This window comes from Etheostoma cragini, chromosome 22 (assembly GCF_013103735.1).
Source record: "Etheostoma cragini isolate CJK2018 chromosome 22, CSU_Ecrag_1.0, whole genome shotgun sequence".
Classification (NCBI taxonomy): domain Eukaryota; kingdom Metazoa; phylum Chordata; class Actinopteri; order Perciformes; family Percidae; genus Etheostoma; species Etheostoma cragini.
In genome coordinates, this window is record NC_048428.1 from 3,288,203 (window position 1) to 3,304,155 (window position 15,953).

The 15,953-nt window shown below is 39.5% G+C and overlaps 1 protein-coding gene across 2 annotated transcripts in view; it reads left to right on the forward strand.

Moving 5' to 3' along the window:
- Positions 1–14,677, forward strand: part of itgb1a (integrin, beta 1a) — a 38,145-nt gene extending 23,468 nt beyond the window's left edge. The window contains exons 3-17 of one of the 2 annotated variants that reach the window (XM_034861733.1): positions 92–177; positions 1,378–1,597; positions 1,695–1,865; positions 2,504–2,742; positions 3,194–3,349; positions 4,060–4,155; positions 4,647–4,736; positions 4,939–5,079; positions 6,389–6,591; positions 6,749–6,987; positions 7,802–8,024; positions 9,166–9,401; positions 9,616–9,782; positions 13,522–13,599; positions 14,123–14,677. In XM_034861733.1, coding sequence (XP_034717624.1) covers positions 92–177; positions 1,378–1,597; positions 1,695–1,865; positions 2,504–2,742; positions 3,194–3,349; positions 4,060–4,155; positions 4,647–4,736; positions 4,939–5,079; positions 6,389–6,591; positions 6,749–6,987; positions 7,802–8,024; positions 9,166–9,401; positions 9,616–9,782; positions 13,522–13,599 — 2,345 coding nt within the window. In that variant the 3' untranslated portion in view covers positions 14,123–14,677. The remainder of the gene's footprint in view (positions 1–91; positions 178–1,377; positions 1,598–1,694; positions 1,866–2,503; positions 2,743–3,193; positions 3,350–4,059; positions 4,156–4,646; positions 4,737–4,938; positions 5,080–6,388; positions 6,592–6,748; positions 6,988–7,801; positions 8,025–9,165; positions 9,402–9,615; positions 9,783–13,521; positions 13,600–14,122) is intronic. The other variant, XM_034861735.1, reaches the window with a different exon arrangement.
- The last annotated feature ends 1,276 nt before the right edge of the window (positions 14,678–15,953 follow it).

Sequence of the window (15,953 nt, forward strand, 5' to 3'; positions counted from 1 at the left end):
CTTAATGGGCAGCTGACTTTGCAGGGCCTGTGCTGTGCCACTGCTCCCTCTGACTCTGCCTTCCTCTCTTCTCCCTTTGTTTTCCATCCAGAGGGGAACGAGTGCATCAATGCCAATGCCAAATACTGCGGGGAGTGCATCCAGGCGGGAGCCAAATGTGGCTGGTGTAAAGACCCGGTATGTCAGCCGTAATCGCTGCAGAGAATGCAGTTTGATGCCATTACGGTGCCATTAGGCATAGCCCAAAGTCCTTAATGTAGGGCTGCAGCCAATGATTGTTTGTGAGTTGTTTTTTTAAGTAATCAATTACTTGATTATTAGCCTGTAAAATTTTAGAAAATAATGAAAAACACCCATAACAATTTCCCGGAGCCCTAGGTGGTGTCTATAAATTTCTAGTATTCTCAGACTTTTGTCAACAATCCCCAACTGAAAGATTTTTGGATATACAATAGAGTCAAAAAGGATTTTTTTTGGAGAGTGAATATCTTTTGATTTTGGATTTGTCAGTTGGTCAGACAATACAAGTAATTAAAAGACCTCACATATAGTCACGAGGGAAGGGACATTTTGAAGTATTTTTTGGGGTGTTTTGTAAAAATGATCAGGTCATTCATTGATAAAATAAAAAGTAGAAAATTGATAAATTGTAGTCCTATTCCTCACATTTGAGAAGCATTTTTGCACAAAAAATAACTAAAATGATTGTCAAACTTTTTTGTGATTAATCATTTCAGAAATAGACTAATATAAAGCGATAAAGTCCCTTTTTTTGTATTACACTTTAATAAAGTTACAGGACATTAAAAAATAATGATCAAAATCAGAGCAGGAGAGGCCAAAATATCCTTACTTTTTGTCTTTAGCATAGTTAAAATCTCCACTACATTACACTACACTACATACTCCATAATGCAACTCTTTTGTTAGACCCTGTCTGCCTGGTAAATGCCCCTAGTTTGTAATGTAGGTTTTCTGTTTTTTCATTGGTACTGTTTATTGATCCCCAGTGGGGAAATTAAAACATACACTGTTTTGTTAGTGATCCCTACACACAGGCCTGAAACACACACACACACACGCTCAGGACCTATCTATTCACAAACAGAGAGATGTCAGGGTGAGTGGTCAAGAGCAGGAGGTGAAGTGGCATCTCTCCAGCTACCAGTATACCAACATTCCGCATTTTGGTCCGTAGGGGGACTAGAATCAGCAACCCTCCGGCCTACTGCCACCCCGTTTTGAGTTTTAAACTTGCAGTCCCTAAGCCTCAACCAACAGCTATCAGTAGACTGAGTAGTGCATCTCATGACAAACCGATTTCCTTTTGTGTAATTGTCCCTTTCATTTTCCCTTTCCTGCTGTTGCTTATTGTAGAACTTCCTGAAACAGGGTGAGACTGTGTCGACCCGTTGTGACGAGCTGCAGTCTCTGATAAAAAGGGGCTGTAGTGATGCGATGATTGAGAACCCCCACGGGGAACAGAAGACCCTCAAGAACAAAACAGTGACACATCGCAAAAAGGGAGCAGAGAAACTGAGGCCAGAGGACATCACGCAGATCCAGCCCCAGAAACTCAGCCTCACCCTCCGATCTGGTGAGACTGAAGCTTTTTCTGAAGCTGTTCTTACCTTCTTTCGGATTTGATTAGTCTACTTTGGCAATTTTTTTTTAACAACGGTGACTCTATTTAGGTGAGCCTCAAACTTTCAACCTAAAGTTTAAACGAGCGGAAGATTACCCCATCGACCTGTACTACTTGATGGATCTGTCCTACTCCATGAAGGACGATCTGGAGAACGTCAAGAACCTGGGAACAAGTCTAATGCTGGAGATGTCAAAGATCACCTCTGACTTCAGGATTGGTGAGGATTTTCACTATGGGGTGTTTGATCAGATTTGACACTTTTTCTTTTTGGGGCAGAAAAATTTAAAAAAGCTTTGGCTTTGGTTATTTAACAAAAAAAACTACAAGAATACACATTAGGTAGCTAAAAAAGCAAAAAAAACATACTCTGAAACCAATTTGGTCACCAGGTCCTATTCAAGTAATTTGTAGATCAGAGGATTTCAAACCTATTTGCAGCAGCTGTAGTGCCTGTAACAGCTCATGTAATTATGTTTTCAGTGTTGTCAATTGAATCAGAAAACATAGACATGATACATGTTTGGAATCAGTGTGACTTACACATTTTAAAGGATATCATTGACAATGAACTTCCATAAATGTGCTTAGAAATCACAGACTTCTAAGTCCAGAACTCGCCTTATAACCATCATCGTTTCTGAGTTTTCTTCAGTATCGAAGTAATCCGATGATAGTGGTCTGTACATCCGTGGGTACATTGCAAACAGGAACTGCTTATAAGTAATTCATCTTATTTTAGTTATGCCAATTTGCCAAAATGTAAAGCATCTTTTAAGACTTTACCCTTAGCACTTGTTGGCTATTTTCTGCTCAAGTCGTCTGAAATGAAATTCTGAATCCAATGGTCTTTTACAGGTTTTGGTTCCTTTGTGGAAAAGACAGTCATGCCATACATCAGCACTACCCCGGCCAAGCTGCTGAACCCATGCACCGGCGACCAGAACTGCACCAGCCCGTTCAGCTACAAGAACGTGCTGAAGCTGACCAGCGATGGCAAGAGGTTCAACACCCTGGTGGGCCAGCAGCACATCTCCGGAAACCTGGACTCCCCTGAAGGGGGGTTTGATGCCATCATGCAAGTGGCTGTGTGTGGGGTAAGCAACAACAACAACAAAAACAAAAGAAGAAAAAAAGCTGTTTCCCTTCAATTCAATCCAATTTTATTTATAGTATCAGATCATAACAACAGTTATCTCAATACTCTTTACAGATGGAGTAGGTCTAGACCACACTGTCATTCCCCCAAGATCAAGCATTTAGTGTGACAGTGATCCTGTGGGAAAAACTCATTCTCATACTCATTTCCCACAATTACTTGCATGGAGGCCACTGCACCAATAAATGCATTTACGGGGTGATGTGTGAAAAGTTATTTTATAGGTCCTTGGTGTTTCCAAGGAGAGTTTTAGAGGCAGTAATATTTAGAATTTCGTGGGTCAGATGATAAGATGCTCATATTCTTCCTTAGCTTTTATAGAGAGGATACATTGCTGTTGGCAGACAATTATAACTTGCAGTTTGATTGTTTTGCTTCTCACTTCTCAGAATCATATTGGATGGAGGAATGTGACTCGTCTGCTTGTGTTCTCCACTGACGCTGGCTTCCACTTTGCCGGCGATGGCAAACTGGGTGGCATCGTTCTGCCCAATGATGGAAGATGTCACTTGGAGAACAATGTGTATACCATGAGCCACTACTATGTAAGTTGCTGAGTATTGTTTGGCAAGTTCTACAGTGCTACTCGTGTTAACTGTGTGTTACAATGACTTAGATGCACACAATATTGTTTTTTAGCCCTTATTCTGAAAAAGACAATATTCCGACTAAGCTGTTTACATGGCCAATAAAAGTGAATATTCCAGTAATGTTCCCTTTTACATGCGGGCATGCAAAATAGGATTTTTCACATTTTTGCGAGCACAGCGTCCCTCTTTCATTCCTTCAACCGACTTCTTGAAAAGTTTGTGGTAGCGATGGGTGCACATATCCAAAAACCTGTTGATATCTAAGTCTTTGATATTGTTAAAAGTAGCTGTGTTTCTCCTTCTTATCGGGCCTGCAGCCTTGCAAACTGTTGACTGGTTGGTTTGTGTACAGCAACCATAGCAACGCACACAGCTGACCATAAGCCTGCGGATGATTGATTGAGACACACATTCTGAATGCGCTGTATACATGTCGGAAGAAAGCTTCTAAAACCCAAATAATACACGAATATCCCATATGTCTTAGTAGGAAAATGCAATATTCGGAAAAAGTTCTTATTCGGAATATCCAATCGGAATATGCTGTTTACATGACCTGGATCAAATTCGGAATAATGTCAAAATTGGAATATTAGTGGAATATTGGTTTGCATGTAAACCTACTCAGTGTAAATTTGACTTTTCTCCTCCATATTGTTTTGAAGGACTACCCCTCCATTGCCCACCTGGTTCAGAAGCTGAGCGATAACAACATTCAGACTATCTTTGCAGTCACAGAGGAGTTCCAGCCCGTTTACCAAGTGAGTATTTTCTCTGACTCTTTGGTTCTTCATGTGACACAACTTGTCTTCACTTTTATCCCGTTCTTTTGAGAATACTTCCTGCATTCCTCATTCCTTCTGCGTGTGTGATTGGAAGTAACCCAGTGCCTCTGCTACGAATTATGGTAGCATCCCCAGCTCTAATTATTGCCTTGTGTCATGCCGGTGCTTTTCAGGCCAGTTCAACCCAGTTCCATCTGAGTTTAATAAAAGTTCTTTCTTTTAGCATCCCAGTAGCTTCTGTGTGCTTCAAAGCAAAATAACAAGTCCATGATTTCAAGGTTAAAATGAATGTTGTATTGATCTAAATCTGCAATGAAATGGCTAAACCAGTATATTTAATATAAAAAGCCTTTAAAAGTTAATAGAAAAATATTGAAAGCAATTGTTGCTAATAGAGATTCAAGATATCTCAAGATTAACAGAACTTGGATTTAGCTTTATTCTAAATTGTTTTCTTCTCTTCTCAGGAGCTGAAAAATCTGATACCAAAGTCTGCAGTGGGAACTCTGTCTGCCAACTCAAGCAATGTGATTAACCTTATTATAGACGCTTACAATGTAAGTACGCTGGCGAGAATGTTGATTTTAAGCACCTTGTAAAAAAAACTGTATTAGTCCCATAAACCCCTATGAAAGCATTAAACATTGGGAGTGATTCTCGTTTAATACTCAGCTAATCCTTTGTGTATTGTGTGCTCTCAACATAAAACTACCAGATGACATTCCAACATTCGTGTTGTTATCTCTTGTTTTTTGGCAGTCTCTCTCGTCTGAGGTTATTTTGGAAAACAGCAAGCTTCCAGAGGGTGTGACCATAGCTTACACGTCCCGCTGTAAGAACGGAGTGGTTAGTGAGGGCGAAAGTGGACGCAAGTGCTCCAACATCTCCATCGGAGATGAGGTGAGGATTAGAAAATTGCTGCTTTTTGTTGTTGTTGTATTTCACCAGTAGATGATTGACCCTGTCAGTTATCATTGAGACACTGAAGATGTCAAATTAAATGTAGATCATGAAAAATGTTTGCATGCAATGACAATGAATGGTTTCTCAGTAACACACAGCAGAGACCATAGTATCCTTTAATTTGAAAACAGAAATATTTAAATGTCCTATTTTTATTTCTTTTTGTCTTTTTTATTGGTCTTAAACACAATAGCAATTAACATTACACATTTTTAAAAAGTTAAAGAGGAGAGCTCACTCTGGCTGACCAAACAAAAAATGAAAAAAAAAATGAAAAAAGAAAGTTTAAAGGCCCAACTAAAATTAAGCAAGATTAACACATGGGTACCAAGTCGACCATTATCCGGGATATGTTTTAATGTTAATTGAATGTGACCAGTTTTAGCGATACTCCCTAATTAGCTTATGCTAGTCGTCGGGGCACGTAAAAGCAAAACAAAATTGCTATTCCTACACCACTAACAAGGCTCAAAATGGCACCACACTTCCACAGGAGCATGTTGAGGGTCCCTACATGTAACCCGAAGCAATCAATCAATCATCAAATCAAACAAACCAACAATCAGATGAACCCAATTGAAAACCACCATGGCTGAGATAATAAATAAGTAGCAATATGAACACAAAGTTTCAGTAACGTTAGCATATATAGTGTAAAATTCCTGCCGTTTGCCCTCGTAATATTCAAGACTCATAAGACAAATACCATATAAAAAACTATGTCAATAGGGGCTTAAAGCTTTTTTTATCATGAACATGGCATTGAAAAGGATATCTGCACACAATTTTGTGAATTATACATATAAAAGAGATCATTTCAAAACAATAGCCAAGACAGACATTTATTTCAGCTTTTATTAGCATTATAGCAACATTTTTCACATTTTTTTCTCCAGATCCATCAGTCTCCCACTTATATCAGACCAAATTTAGGAAATCTGACCAGATCACCACTTGCTAATAGCTAATAATAACCTCTGATCTAAAACGGAGGTCTCTTTTTTGGGATATATAATTATTTTATCCCATCACTTTTGTAATTCACAGACTGTATTGCACAAAAAACTACAGCTTGTGTTAATCTACTGTACTTGTAGGCTCTAAGTCACTGGTTTTGTTTTCTGCCCTGGGCCATTGTTTGTTAATTGACACAACTATTTTGTTTTGAGATTTTCACAGATGTTCGACAAACTCAGTGTTTTGCTCTCTGAGTCAGGCTTTCCCCTTTATCGTCCTTCATTCCTAGGTCATGTTTAGCATCAGTGTGACATCTAAGGGCTGTCCGAAACAAGGCAAGCCTGAGATCATCAAGATAAAGCCCCTGGGATTTACGGAGGAGGTGGAGATCACCCTCAACTTCATTTGTGAGTGTGAATGCCACAAGGACGGTATCAAGAACAGTCAACTCTGCCACTTTGGTAACGGGACTTACGAATGTGGTGCCTGCAAGTGAGTCTATGAACATTTCTACAGTCTTTATTTTACCATACATGGATCTTACATGGATAAAATATCCAGAACCTTTAAGTCTCATGTTCAAGCTTACTTATGTTTCTGTTTTAGTGTGAAGAAGTTCTTCAGAATCACACCCTTTCCCTTGTCTCAGGTGTAATGAAGGACGCGTGGGCAGACAGTGTGAATGCAGCAGCAATGATGTAGCCACAGAGGACATGGACCGGACCTGCCGCAAAGACAACGGCACCGACATCTGCAGCAACAACGGAGACTGCGTGTGCGGCACATGTGAGTGCAAGAAGAGGGACAACCCTGAGGAGAGGTACAGCGGCCAGTTCTGCGAGTGTGACAACTTCAACTGTGACCGCTCCGGAAACAAACTGTGTGGCGGTGAGTATGACAGCTCCACAGGGAAGAATGAAGTAATCTCTGCACGTAGGCTTCATAGTGCATTCCATTTGCAATCAGAAGTTGGAATTTTCAAGTCGCCTCCTCCAAAGTCGGATATCCGAGTTGGGAAAAGTTGGACAACCTCAGAGTCTCCCGAGCTTAAAGTACATTTTGGCTGCTCCATGCATCAAGAGTAGTGAAAGATGTAGTAATATAGTCTTATTTGTGTCTTACTAAATCACAGTCCAGTCCAATTTCTATCTGCGGACATGTTGTGACGCTGTTTGAAGGGGTGAGGGAAAAAAAATCAATATAACAAAGTATTGCGATATTGTACACAGATGCCAAGTATCGATCTTTTATTATATATGTGGGGATCAGTTTGTCCCATTTTGCAGCTATAAAATTGAAGCGAGTGTATCTTTTTAGATAAAACAGATGTTGACAAGGTTTCCTTTTTATTTTTGAAATGAAAACAATTGCAATATATCGCAGAAGGATTTTTTAAATCACAATATCGTATCGTGATGATATCACATTGTGATTTCCAGCCCTGGCTGTTTGTATGCACAAAAAACTGGGTTATCAACTGGTATTGCTAACAGTGGCTAACCTGTGTAGAGCAAACCCCACTGTGAATTCCGACTTATTAAATAGAACGTAGTCAACTCAGGTCTGACCTCATTCCCACCTTCGGCTTTCGACTTTCAACTTCCGAGGTAAATTACTCAGTGCAGCACAGAGTGTTAAATGGACCAAAGATGATGTTTAGAAGAATTTTCTGAGTATTTTTTTTCATTCCCGGTCTACTTAGGGCATGGCCGCTGTGAGTGCAGAGTGTGTATCTGTGACCAAATGTGGACCGGAAGTGCCTGTGATTGTTCTCTGGACAACAGCACATGCATGGCCAGCAACAAGCAGATCTGTAACGGCCGAGGAACGTGTGAATGTGGCACTTGCAAGTGCACGGACCCCAAATTCCAGGGTCCCACGTGTGAAACTTGCCCTACCTGTCCAGGAGTATGTACTGAACACAAGTGAGTCTGAAATGAAGATGTATCAAAATATCACATACTGTATGTCACTGTACAAAGGTGTTGGCTTATTGATAATAGAGATGAGGAATGGTTACAGCAATCTCTTGAGGCATTTTAGTGCATTGACAAAAATCCCAAACTAACCTTTCACACCTTAAAGGTACTGTATAACATGTAACATTGACGTATTAAACCACATAGACCTATGTTATACATATATTTTGTTGAGTTGTGTACTTAACATTATCCCACCTGTTTCCAACAACGTTCAAACCCAGAGAAATAATAAGTGTAAACCGAGCTCTTTCTTCTGTCATACCCTCATGTGGGTAAAAAATAAAAGCCAGCTAATGTAGTCTACAGCCCTCAATTTGTCTGAGGGGGGCACCACAGACTTTGGAAATTCCTGGTCTTGAGTAACAATGAAAATGGAAAGAGATGGTAATTTTGAATGTAAATCCATTTACCTGCATTGTTCTGGAGTGGAGGAAACATTTAAAGGTCCCATGACATGTTGCTCTTTGGATTCTTTTCTATAGGCCTCAGTGGTCCCTTAGCACTGTATTGAAAGTCTCTTTTATATAGACCTTAGTGGTCCCCTAATACTGTATCTGAAGTCTCTTTTATACAGACCTTAGTGGTCCCCTAATACTGTATCTGAAGTCTCTTTTATATAGACCTTAGTGGTCCCTATAACTGTATCTAAAGTCTCTTTTATATAGACCTTAGTGGTCCCCTAATACTGTATCTGAAGTCTCTTTTATATAGACCTTAGTGGACCCCTAATACCATGTCTGACCATATCTTTTTTGCGGGGGAGGTGGCCTTGACCAGCTGCTACTTTGCTTGTTTAAAAGCCATGATGTCTCTTTTACATGGGTGGGCCAAATTCTCTGGGTGGGTAGAGCAGAAAAAGGGGAGGTAACCTTGCCCCTTATGACCTCATAAAGGGAAGTCTTCATGCCATGGGACGTTTTAAGAGACATACATCTCAAAACCTGTATAAGTTAAAAACTAAAAACTGCATTATTACACACAAGACATCAGTAAGAATTTGTGTTTTTTTCTATTGTGTGACCCTTTTAAGTGGCAGCACAAATCTCACTGCTCATTACTAACAACAACATCCCGTTGCTTCCAGAGAGTGCGTCCAGTGCCGGGCGTTCGGCACCGGTGAGAAGAAGGACACATGTGAGAGAGACTGCAGCTACTTCAACCTGATTAAAGTGAAGGACAGGGACAAGCTGCCCCAGCCCAACGACGCCTCTTACCCCGTGATGCATTGCAAGGAGAGGGACGCCAACGACTGCTGGTTCTACTACACCTACGCTGTCAACAACAACACGGAGAAGGAGGTCCATGTGGTGGACACGCTGGGTAAGCAGAAAGCTGGGCTAACATGAGCCAGGGTGTGGAATGTTTCTGTTACAGAGAAAGCTAATTACAGGGCCTGTGGTGGCTGGGGTTGCAAAAATAGGGCATTTGCTTATTCACGTATAGCCGAGTGATGCCATGTTATTCCCATGGTTTTGTTATTTTTGCACTCTTATTTTAAGCTGCCTAAACACCGCTGCACCCTGCTGTGTTCCAGACTGCCCCGCCGGTCCTGACATCATCCCCATTGTGGCAGGCGTGGTCGCCGGCATCGTCCTGATTGGCTTAGCCCTGCTGCTCATCTGGAAGCTGCTGATGATCATCCATGACAGAAGAGAATTCGCCAAGTTTGAGAAGGAGAAGATGAACGCCAAATGGGATACGGTGAGTGTTAGGAACCTTTAAACTGCTCTTTGCAAGATGAGCAGGATACATTTTTTTTTTTTGTCAGAAGTTTGGTTGAGTCACTTAAAGCGGAAAACATGTTTTATTTGAACGACACTGCACAGCCCGCCGCTGTCAGGGTATCAACTTGTGAAGACCATTTGTGTTCTCAGCAGCAGATGAGATTCGCAGACTTGTTGATGTTATTACAAAGTCTCTTGCTGGCATTCTCTTCAGTCTCACAGCTGTAGAAATAGATTGAACGTGTTGCTTTTGAGTGCCGCTCAAAACAGAAAGGAAAAAATGTCGGCGCCTGTGTGGACTTTTTTGGGAGTGTTATGCACTCTGAGCATAGCTGAATTTTTTCCGGGGAGTGGCCACAGCTCTTCACCTCCTGCTTCTTCCCAACTCATCATCAGCCAACATCAATATGACAGATTTCAGCACCAATTCACGTGCGGTAATATGCCTCCACCTAGTGTTCAAATTGTGTTACACCCACAAACTATATGTGTGATGATACAGATGTTCCTGATCTGTGTGTCTTACTTATTACCATGGGCAGGACAACCCATCACTTTACATTCCTTTCTTTTTGGGAAATGAGAAACTGTTAGTGAAACTCTGACTGGCCTGGGTTACAACAAGATAACAAGGCAAAGCAACCATAAGGAATGTCAAAGAAACTGAATGAGCTCATTCTAATGCTTTCATATGGTTAGCTCTTGGTTTTAGTCATTTAAAATAGATGTAATTATAGTTTTACAATAACTGTTACTACCACTATCATTGTTACTGGTCGTCATAGTTCTACAATCTTAATGGTTACTGTAATTTTCACTGATCATCATGCCATTCCATTATACCCATTGCTATAATTATTATGAGTCATATTTCTATATTTATTCACTTTTTCAGCCAAACCAGTCGAGGCAGGTGGCCACCCACCTAAAGCCAGGTTCCTCCCAAGGTTTCTGTCTGTTAAAGGTTTTATTTGCTGCTCACGCACTAACTGCAATTGCTCTTAAAAGCATTAGTAGGTCCTGGTAAAGTATAGAGCGTGGTCTAGATTGACTGTGTTTTTAAAGAGTCTGTATTCGAAAAGGAGAGTTTATCTAAGACCAATTGCAATTGGAAGTATTTTTGGGGCATTATTGTTATTCTGATTATTAATGAATTTATTACATAGATTACAGTAGAGAGGTAGAAACAAATGAGGGGAGGAAGAAAGGAATGACAAGCAACAAAGGTCCCCGGAGTTAACAAGCAAATCCTCCCAGAAAAAGACGCAAACTGGCCGCAAATGATGCGTAGAGTTGGATCGGGTGTGCTCTGGTAGGTAGGCTCTTGGGGTGGGCTTCACATGTCTATCCCACTGTAATGGAAATGGAAATGGACTGTTCTTATACAGCGCTTTTCTAGTCTCAACAACTACCTTACTCAACTCTCGTTTATATTCATATACTGTGGCCGAGGCTCCCGTACAAGGTGCCACCTGCTCATCAGATCAACATTCACACACATTTACACTCTGGTGGGGGCAACTCAGGGTTCAGTGACTTGCCCAAGGACACTCTGACATGGGACTGCAGGGATTGAACCACCAGCCTTCCGATTGGGAGACGGCCACTATTGTCTCAATAAAGGTTTCCCGTTAAAAAAGATTTTTAATAATAAAGTGCACAACATTCGGTAACTTCATTAACAATAAAGCTACTTGTGAACAAGGCTAAACACAGTTCCTTCTATTTCTCACATTGTCCTCCTTTTATCTCTCCCATTAGACTTTATTCATACTTTTCTACTGTTAAAGGAGAATTCCGGTCGATTTCAACACGTAGCTCTGTTATTTGTAACTATGGAGGTCTGTCATTAGAGAGAAAAATTAAACCAGTTGGTGCTGCATACACTGAGTCATCCTCCTGCTTGAGTTAGCAACCAACAGGCTTCAAAAGGGCAAGTTTCAAATGTGTTTTTAGTCTCTAAACATGTTCAAAATATCATTAACATTGCCTATCCATGTGCAGTGATACCTTCTGAGTAAACACAGTGAATCTGACTGCTGTAGATGTGGCAGAAAGGCATATAAGTTGTGTTAATCCATACCACTGCTTGTTTCCTGTTTTCTGTTGAAGTCCACACTAGTCGATTGTTGAACTCATGCAATCCAATATTCCAAAATGTATTTTTCCACAAAAAAAGGATTTGCCGTTGTTAAGTCCTTAGTAATGCAACAGACTGTAACCTGTCACTACAGTGGAGTCAGGAGAGCTACAAGAGTTCAAGAGCTATTGAACATGCGTATATTCACATGCGGTAACTGATTTAATGAGCCATTCACAGTTTCATTGTACTGGCCATGCATCTAATTAAGAAAAAATTGAGATTATCTGCAAAAGTAGAGAGGAGCTCCCAGAGCTGACAGACGGAGCTTGAAGTTAGATGAGGAGTAATATGACAAAACGGTTCGAGTTTGTTCCTTTCCAAATCACGGCAACCAATGAAGAGATATTTGGGCTTCAGCTTTCACCATCTACCCCTCCGCAACCGGGAGATTTTGCAGCTGTGGCTGGTTGCTTCAGCTTGATGTGCAAACTCCGTTGTGAACATTATGTGAGGGGGATTACCGTGTTGGAAGCGACCATTTTGATGAGGATAAATTCAACTAAAAGAGCGTTAAGTCCCGGTATCTGGAGGCAAATGCTGTTCCAAAAGTGAAAAGACGTAGCTGCAAACAAGTTCAAAGTCTCTATTTTTCATGCTTTACAAGGCTGACGTAATGCTCACACTTTTCTTACTAAGATTGAAACCCGCGTATGATATTACAGACATGTAATTAGTAATGAGCCATATTACGGCGTTAAAATGAATATATCACTGTAATTCCCTTACTTAACCTCACTCCCAACACTGCTTATGATAGATAAATGCATCCTCGGTGATACTGTTCGTACCACTGAGTCTGTCTAAAATGTTCTGTCTCCTTCTTACTTATTTATCTGAGCTGATACTCTAAAAACACTGAAACAATATCGTTACTATCCCAAAGCTCTGTGTCTCGCTCTCAGCTGACAGTGTGAGTCTGCACTGCTGCGTAGTTACCTATGTGCTGCTCTGCTGGCTCCACTGTGGTGCCAGGTTACAGCCTGTTTCTACATAGTCTTTACTAAGGACATAACAACGGCAATTTGTTTTTTTGTGGAAAAAATAAATTTTGGAATATTGGATTTCATGAGTTTGACAATTGACTATTCAATTTAATTCAATTCAGTTTGATTTATATAGCGCCAAATCACAACAACAGTTATCTCATTGCGCTTTTGTGTGTGTTCTTCACCAGAAAACAGGAAACAAACAGAGGTATGGATTTACACAACTTTTAGGCCTTTCTGTCACATCTACTGCAGTCAGATTCACTGTGTTTCCTCTGAAGGAATCATTGCACATGGCTAGGCACTGGTAAGGACATTTTGAACATGTTAAGAGGCTAAAAACACGTTTAAAACTTGCCCTGTTTCAGCCTGTTGGGTGCTTACTCTAGCAGGAGGATAACTCGGTGTAGGCAGCACTAATTGGTTTAGTTTTTGTCTCTATTGACAGACCTCCACATTTACAAACGACAGACCTATGAGTTGAAATCAACCATAATTCTCCTTTAAGTGCCTTTTTTTATTATTTGTCTGTGCTGTTAGTCTATTTTCCTGCTGAACTCTATTCTGTCCTCACTCTCTATCTGTAGCAAGAAAATCCTATATACAAGAGTCCTATCAATCAGTTCCAGAATCCCAGCTATGGACGTAAAGCTGCTGTCCTTTAAGTTTGTATTTACTTTCCCTTTCATTTTCCATTTTCCTGCATGGGCTGGTTAGGTGTGTCTTGATTTCACTCAGTATCTACTTTTTTTCTAATTCACCTGTCTTTAAAAGCTATGAAGTAAACTTTTAGACAAGTGGAACCTTAGGAAGAGAAATAATACCTTTCAGCGTTTGTAAAAATCAGTGCATGAGTGCGTGCGACAATCAAAAAAATCACAAAACCTGTCCAGTGTTTGAGGATATTAAGTGACTTCAAAACCTTGTCTGGTGAGTATGAAAGGGTTTAAGTATGACTCCTAATTAGTTCATCCTGATATTTGGTGTGTTGTCACAAAAGCATGGCTGTGTGCTAAGTGTGATTTAAAGAAATGACATGTACAGGAAATGCTCTATTATTATGCCTAATGAGAACCCAGCCTTTTTTCTGTGTGATTTGATGAATGCGTCAGAAAATCTAACCCAAATTTTGCATCTTGCTGGACTCCGTAATACCATGATTGTAACTTCAATTGTTTTTCTTTCCAGGGTGAAAATCCCATCTACAAAAGTGCTGTCACAACTGTGGTCAATCCCAAATATGAAGGAAAATGATGGCGTCATAGTTTTCAATGAACTCTGCTATCAAGTATCTGACAACTGCAGTATTTACCACGGGTTTGGGGTCTGTGGAACCTGTCATGGAATTTACATCATTTCTTTTTGCTACTTTACCATTATAATGTACCACGCCACCACTGCATCTGTATTTTTACTAACACATATGATTTATATGCATTTGTTGTATTTTAAATGTACAGTATACAGTATGTGTATATACTTTTAAGTTGCATATTTGAAAAATGATGACATTAAGGTGTTTTTTTTGTTCCTACCACAGGACTATGGGCAAAGGATTTAGTTTTTTGTGGACACTATGCATATGCAATATATGTTACATGAATTCCTCAGCCTCTGTATCTTTCTCAGACACTTCTGTCTTGTAGTCTCTCTGTGCACTGACTTCCTGTGTGTCTCTGTGTGTTCCTGCCAGGACCTGAGTTTAATGTGTAAATTGTCAGGTATAGCAGCACGTTATGTCAATGTGTGTGAGTGTGTGTGTGTGTGTGTGTGTGTGTGTGTGTGTGTGTATATACATATAGAAAACAAATGCAATCGGAAGTATTGACTAATATTTCACATTCAACTTAGATTGGATAGTTATGTTGATCACAGTAGATTATTCAGTGGTTGTAATTGTAGTTTTTAACTGCAGCTCAGAAACACATTGAATTGTATTATTGCGTACTGTCTGTGTTAATGGACTCAATACACAACATAAAAATAAATATCAACTATAATTATTTGAATTATTGATATGCTGTCACAAAGGGACTGTATACCACTTGTTAAAATTCTGAAATTGCGGGCAATGTTGAACAATCGAAGCAGTGAGTTATGAAACAAGTTGTAATTAACTAATGAAATATTGTTGTACTTGTCAACTGCATTAACTTTATTATTCTCAGGTCCTCTCATGTGTTCTTGTCAAGTATGCCAAAAATAGGTTTTATGTTAGCTTGTTCCAAGAAGCAGTGAATTTATTTGTGAGGACAATTGTTTTTTAGATTACAAGAATGAAATGAGTATTTTTTTCAAACGTCACATGAATCACCTCTGAAATGCTTTCACACCCCAATGCCTCTGAAGTAACACACATAAGCCTTTACAGTATTGTTTTAAAAGTGCCTTTTATTTCAATACCATGTTCCCTCTCAATGCTGTTTGAGTTATTTATTAAATAAAGTACAAAAACTGTTTGTTTCTTTCTGTGTGGCTATCACCAAAAATAACCCCCAAAATCAAAGCATTTTATTATTTTCAGGTGCGTATTTTTTTTGTTTCAATAGTGTACCAGAAACAGTAGTAATGACACATTAACGCTTTTAAATAAGTATTTAATGTATTATTTTTTTTAATATGACAAACAAAATGGTGCAGATGACCCTAACATGACATATTAACCAGTCAAATTTCAATTATACAGTAGCAATAATTCAAAAAACATGAACCATATGCACAGTATTTATGTAACAGTGTATGACAGTAATAACACAAATGTATGGAATGTGTAAAAACTATAATAAAATGTATATTAAAAGAACCAATGACAATAAATAGACCTATGTTACTATAATATAAGTTATGTAACACTGGTAGAAACCATAGACTGGTAGAAATATGATGGATTCCAATTCTTTCCATTACGTAATAACATGACACATTTGATTTACTATATGAACCACTTCACATGCACTCCATATGTTACCGCGTCTGCTTATTATCGTTCCTGGAGCTATGTTATGTAATCATAAATATA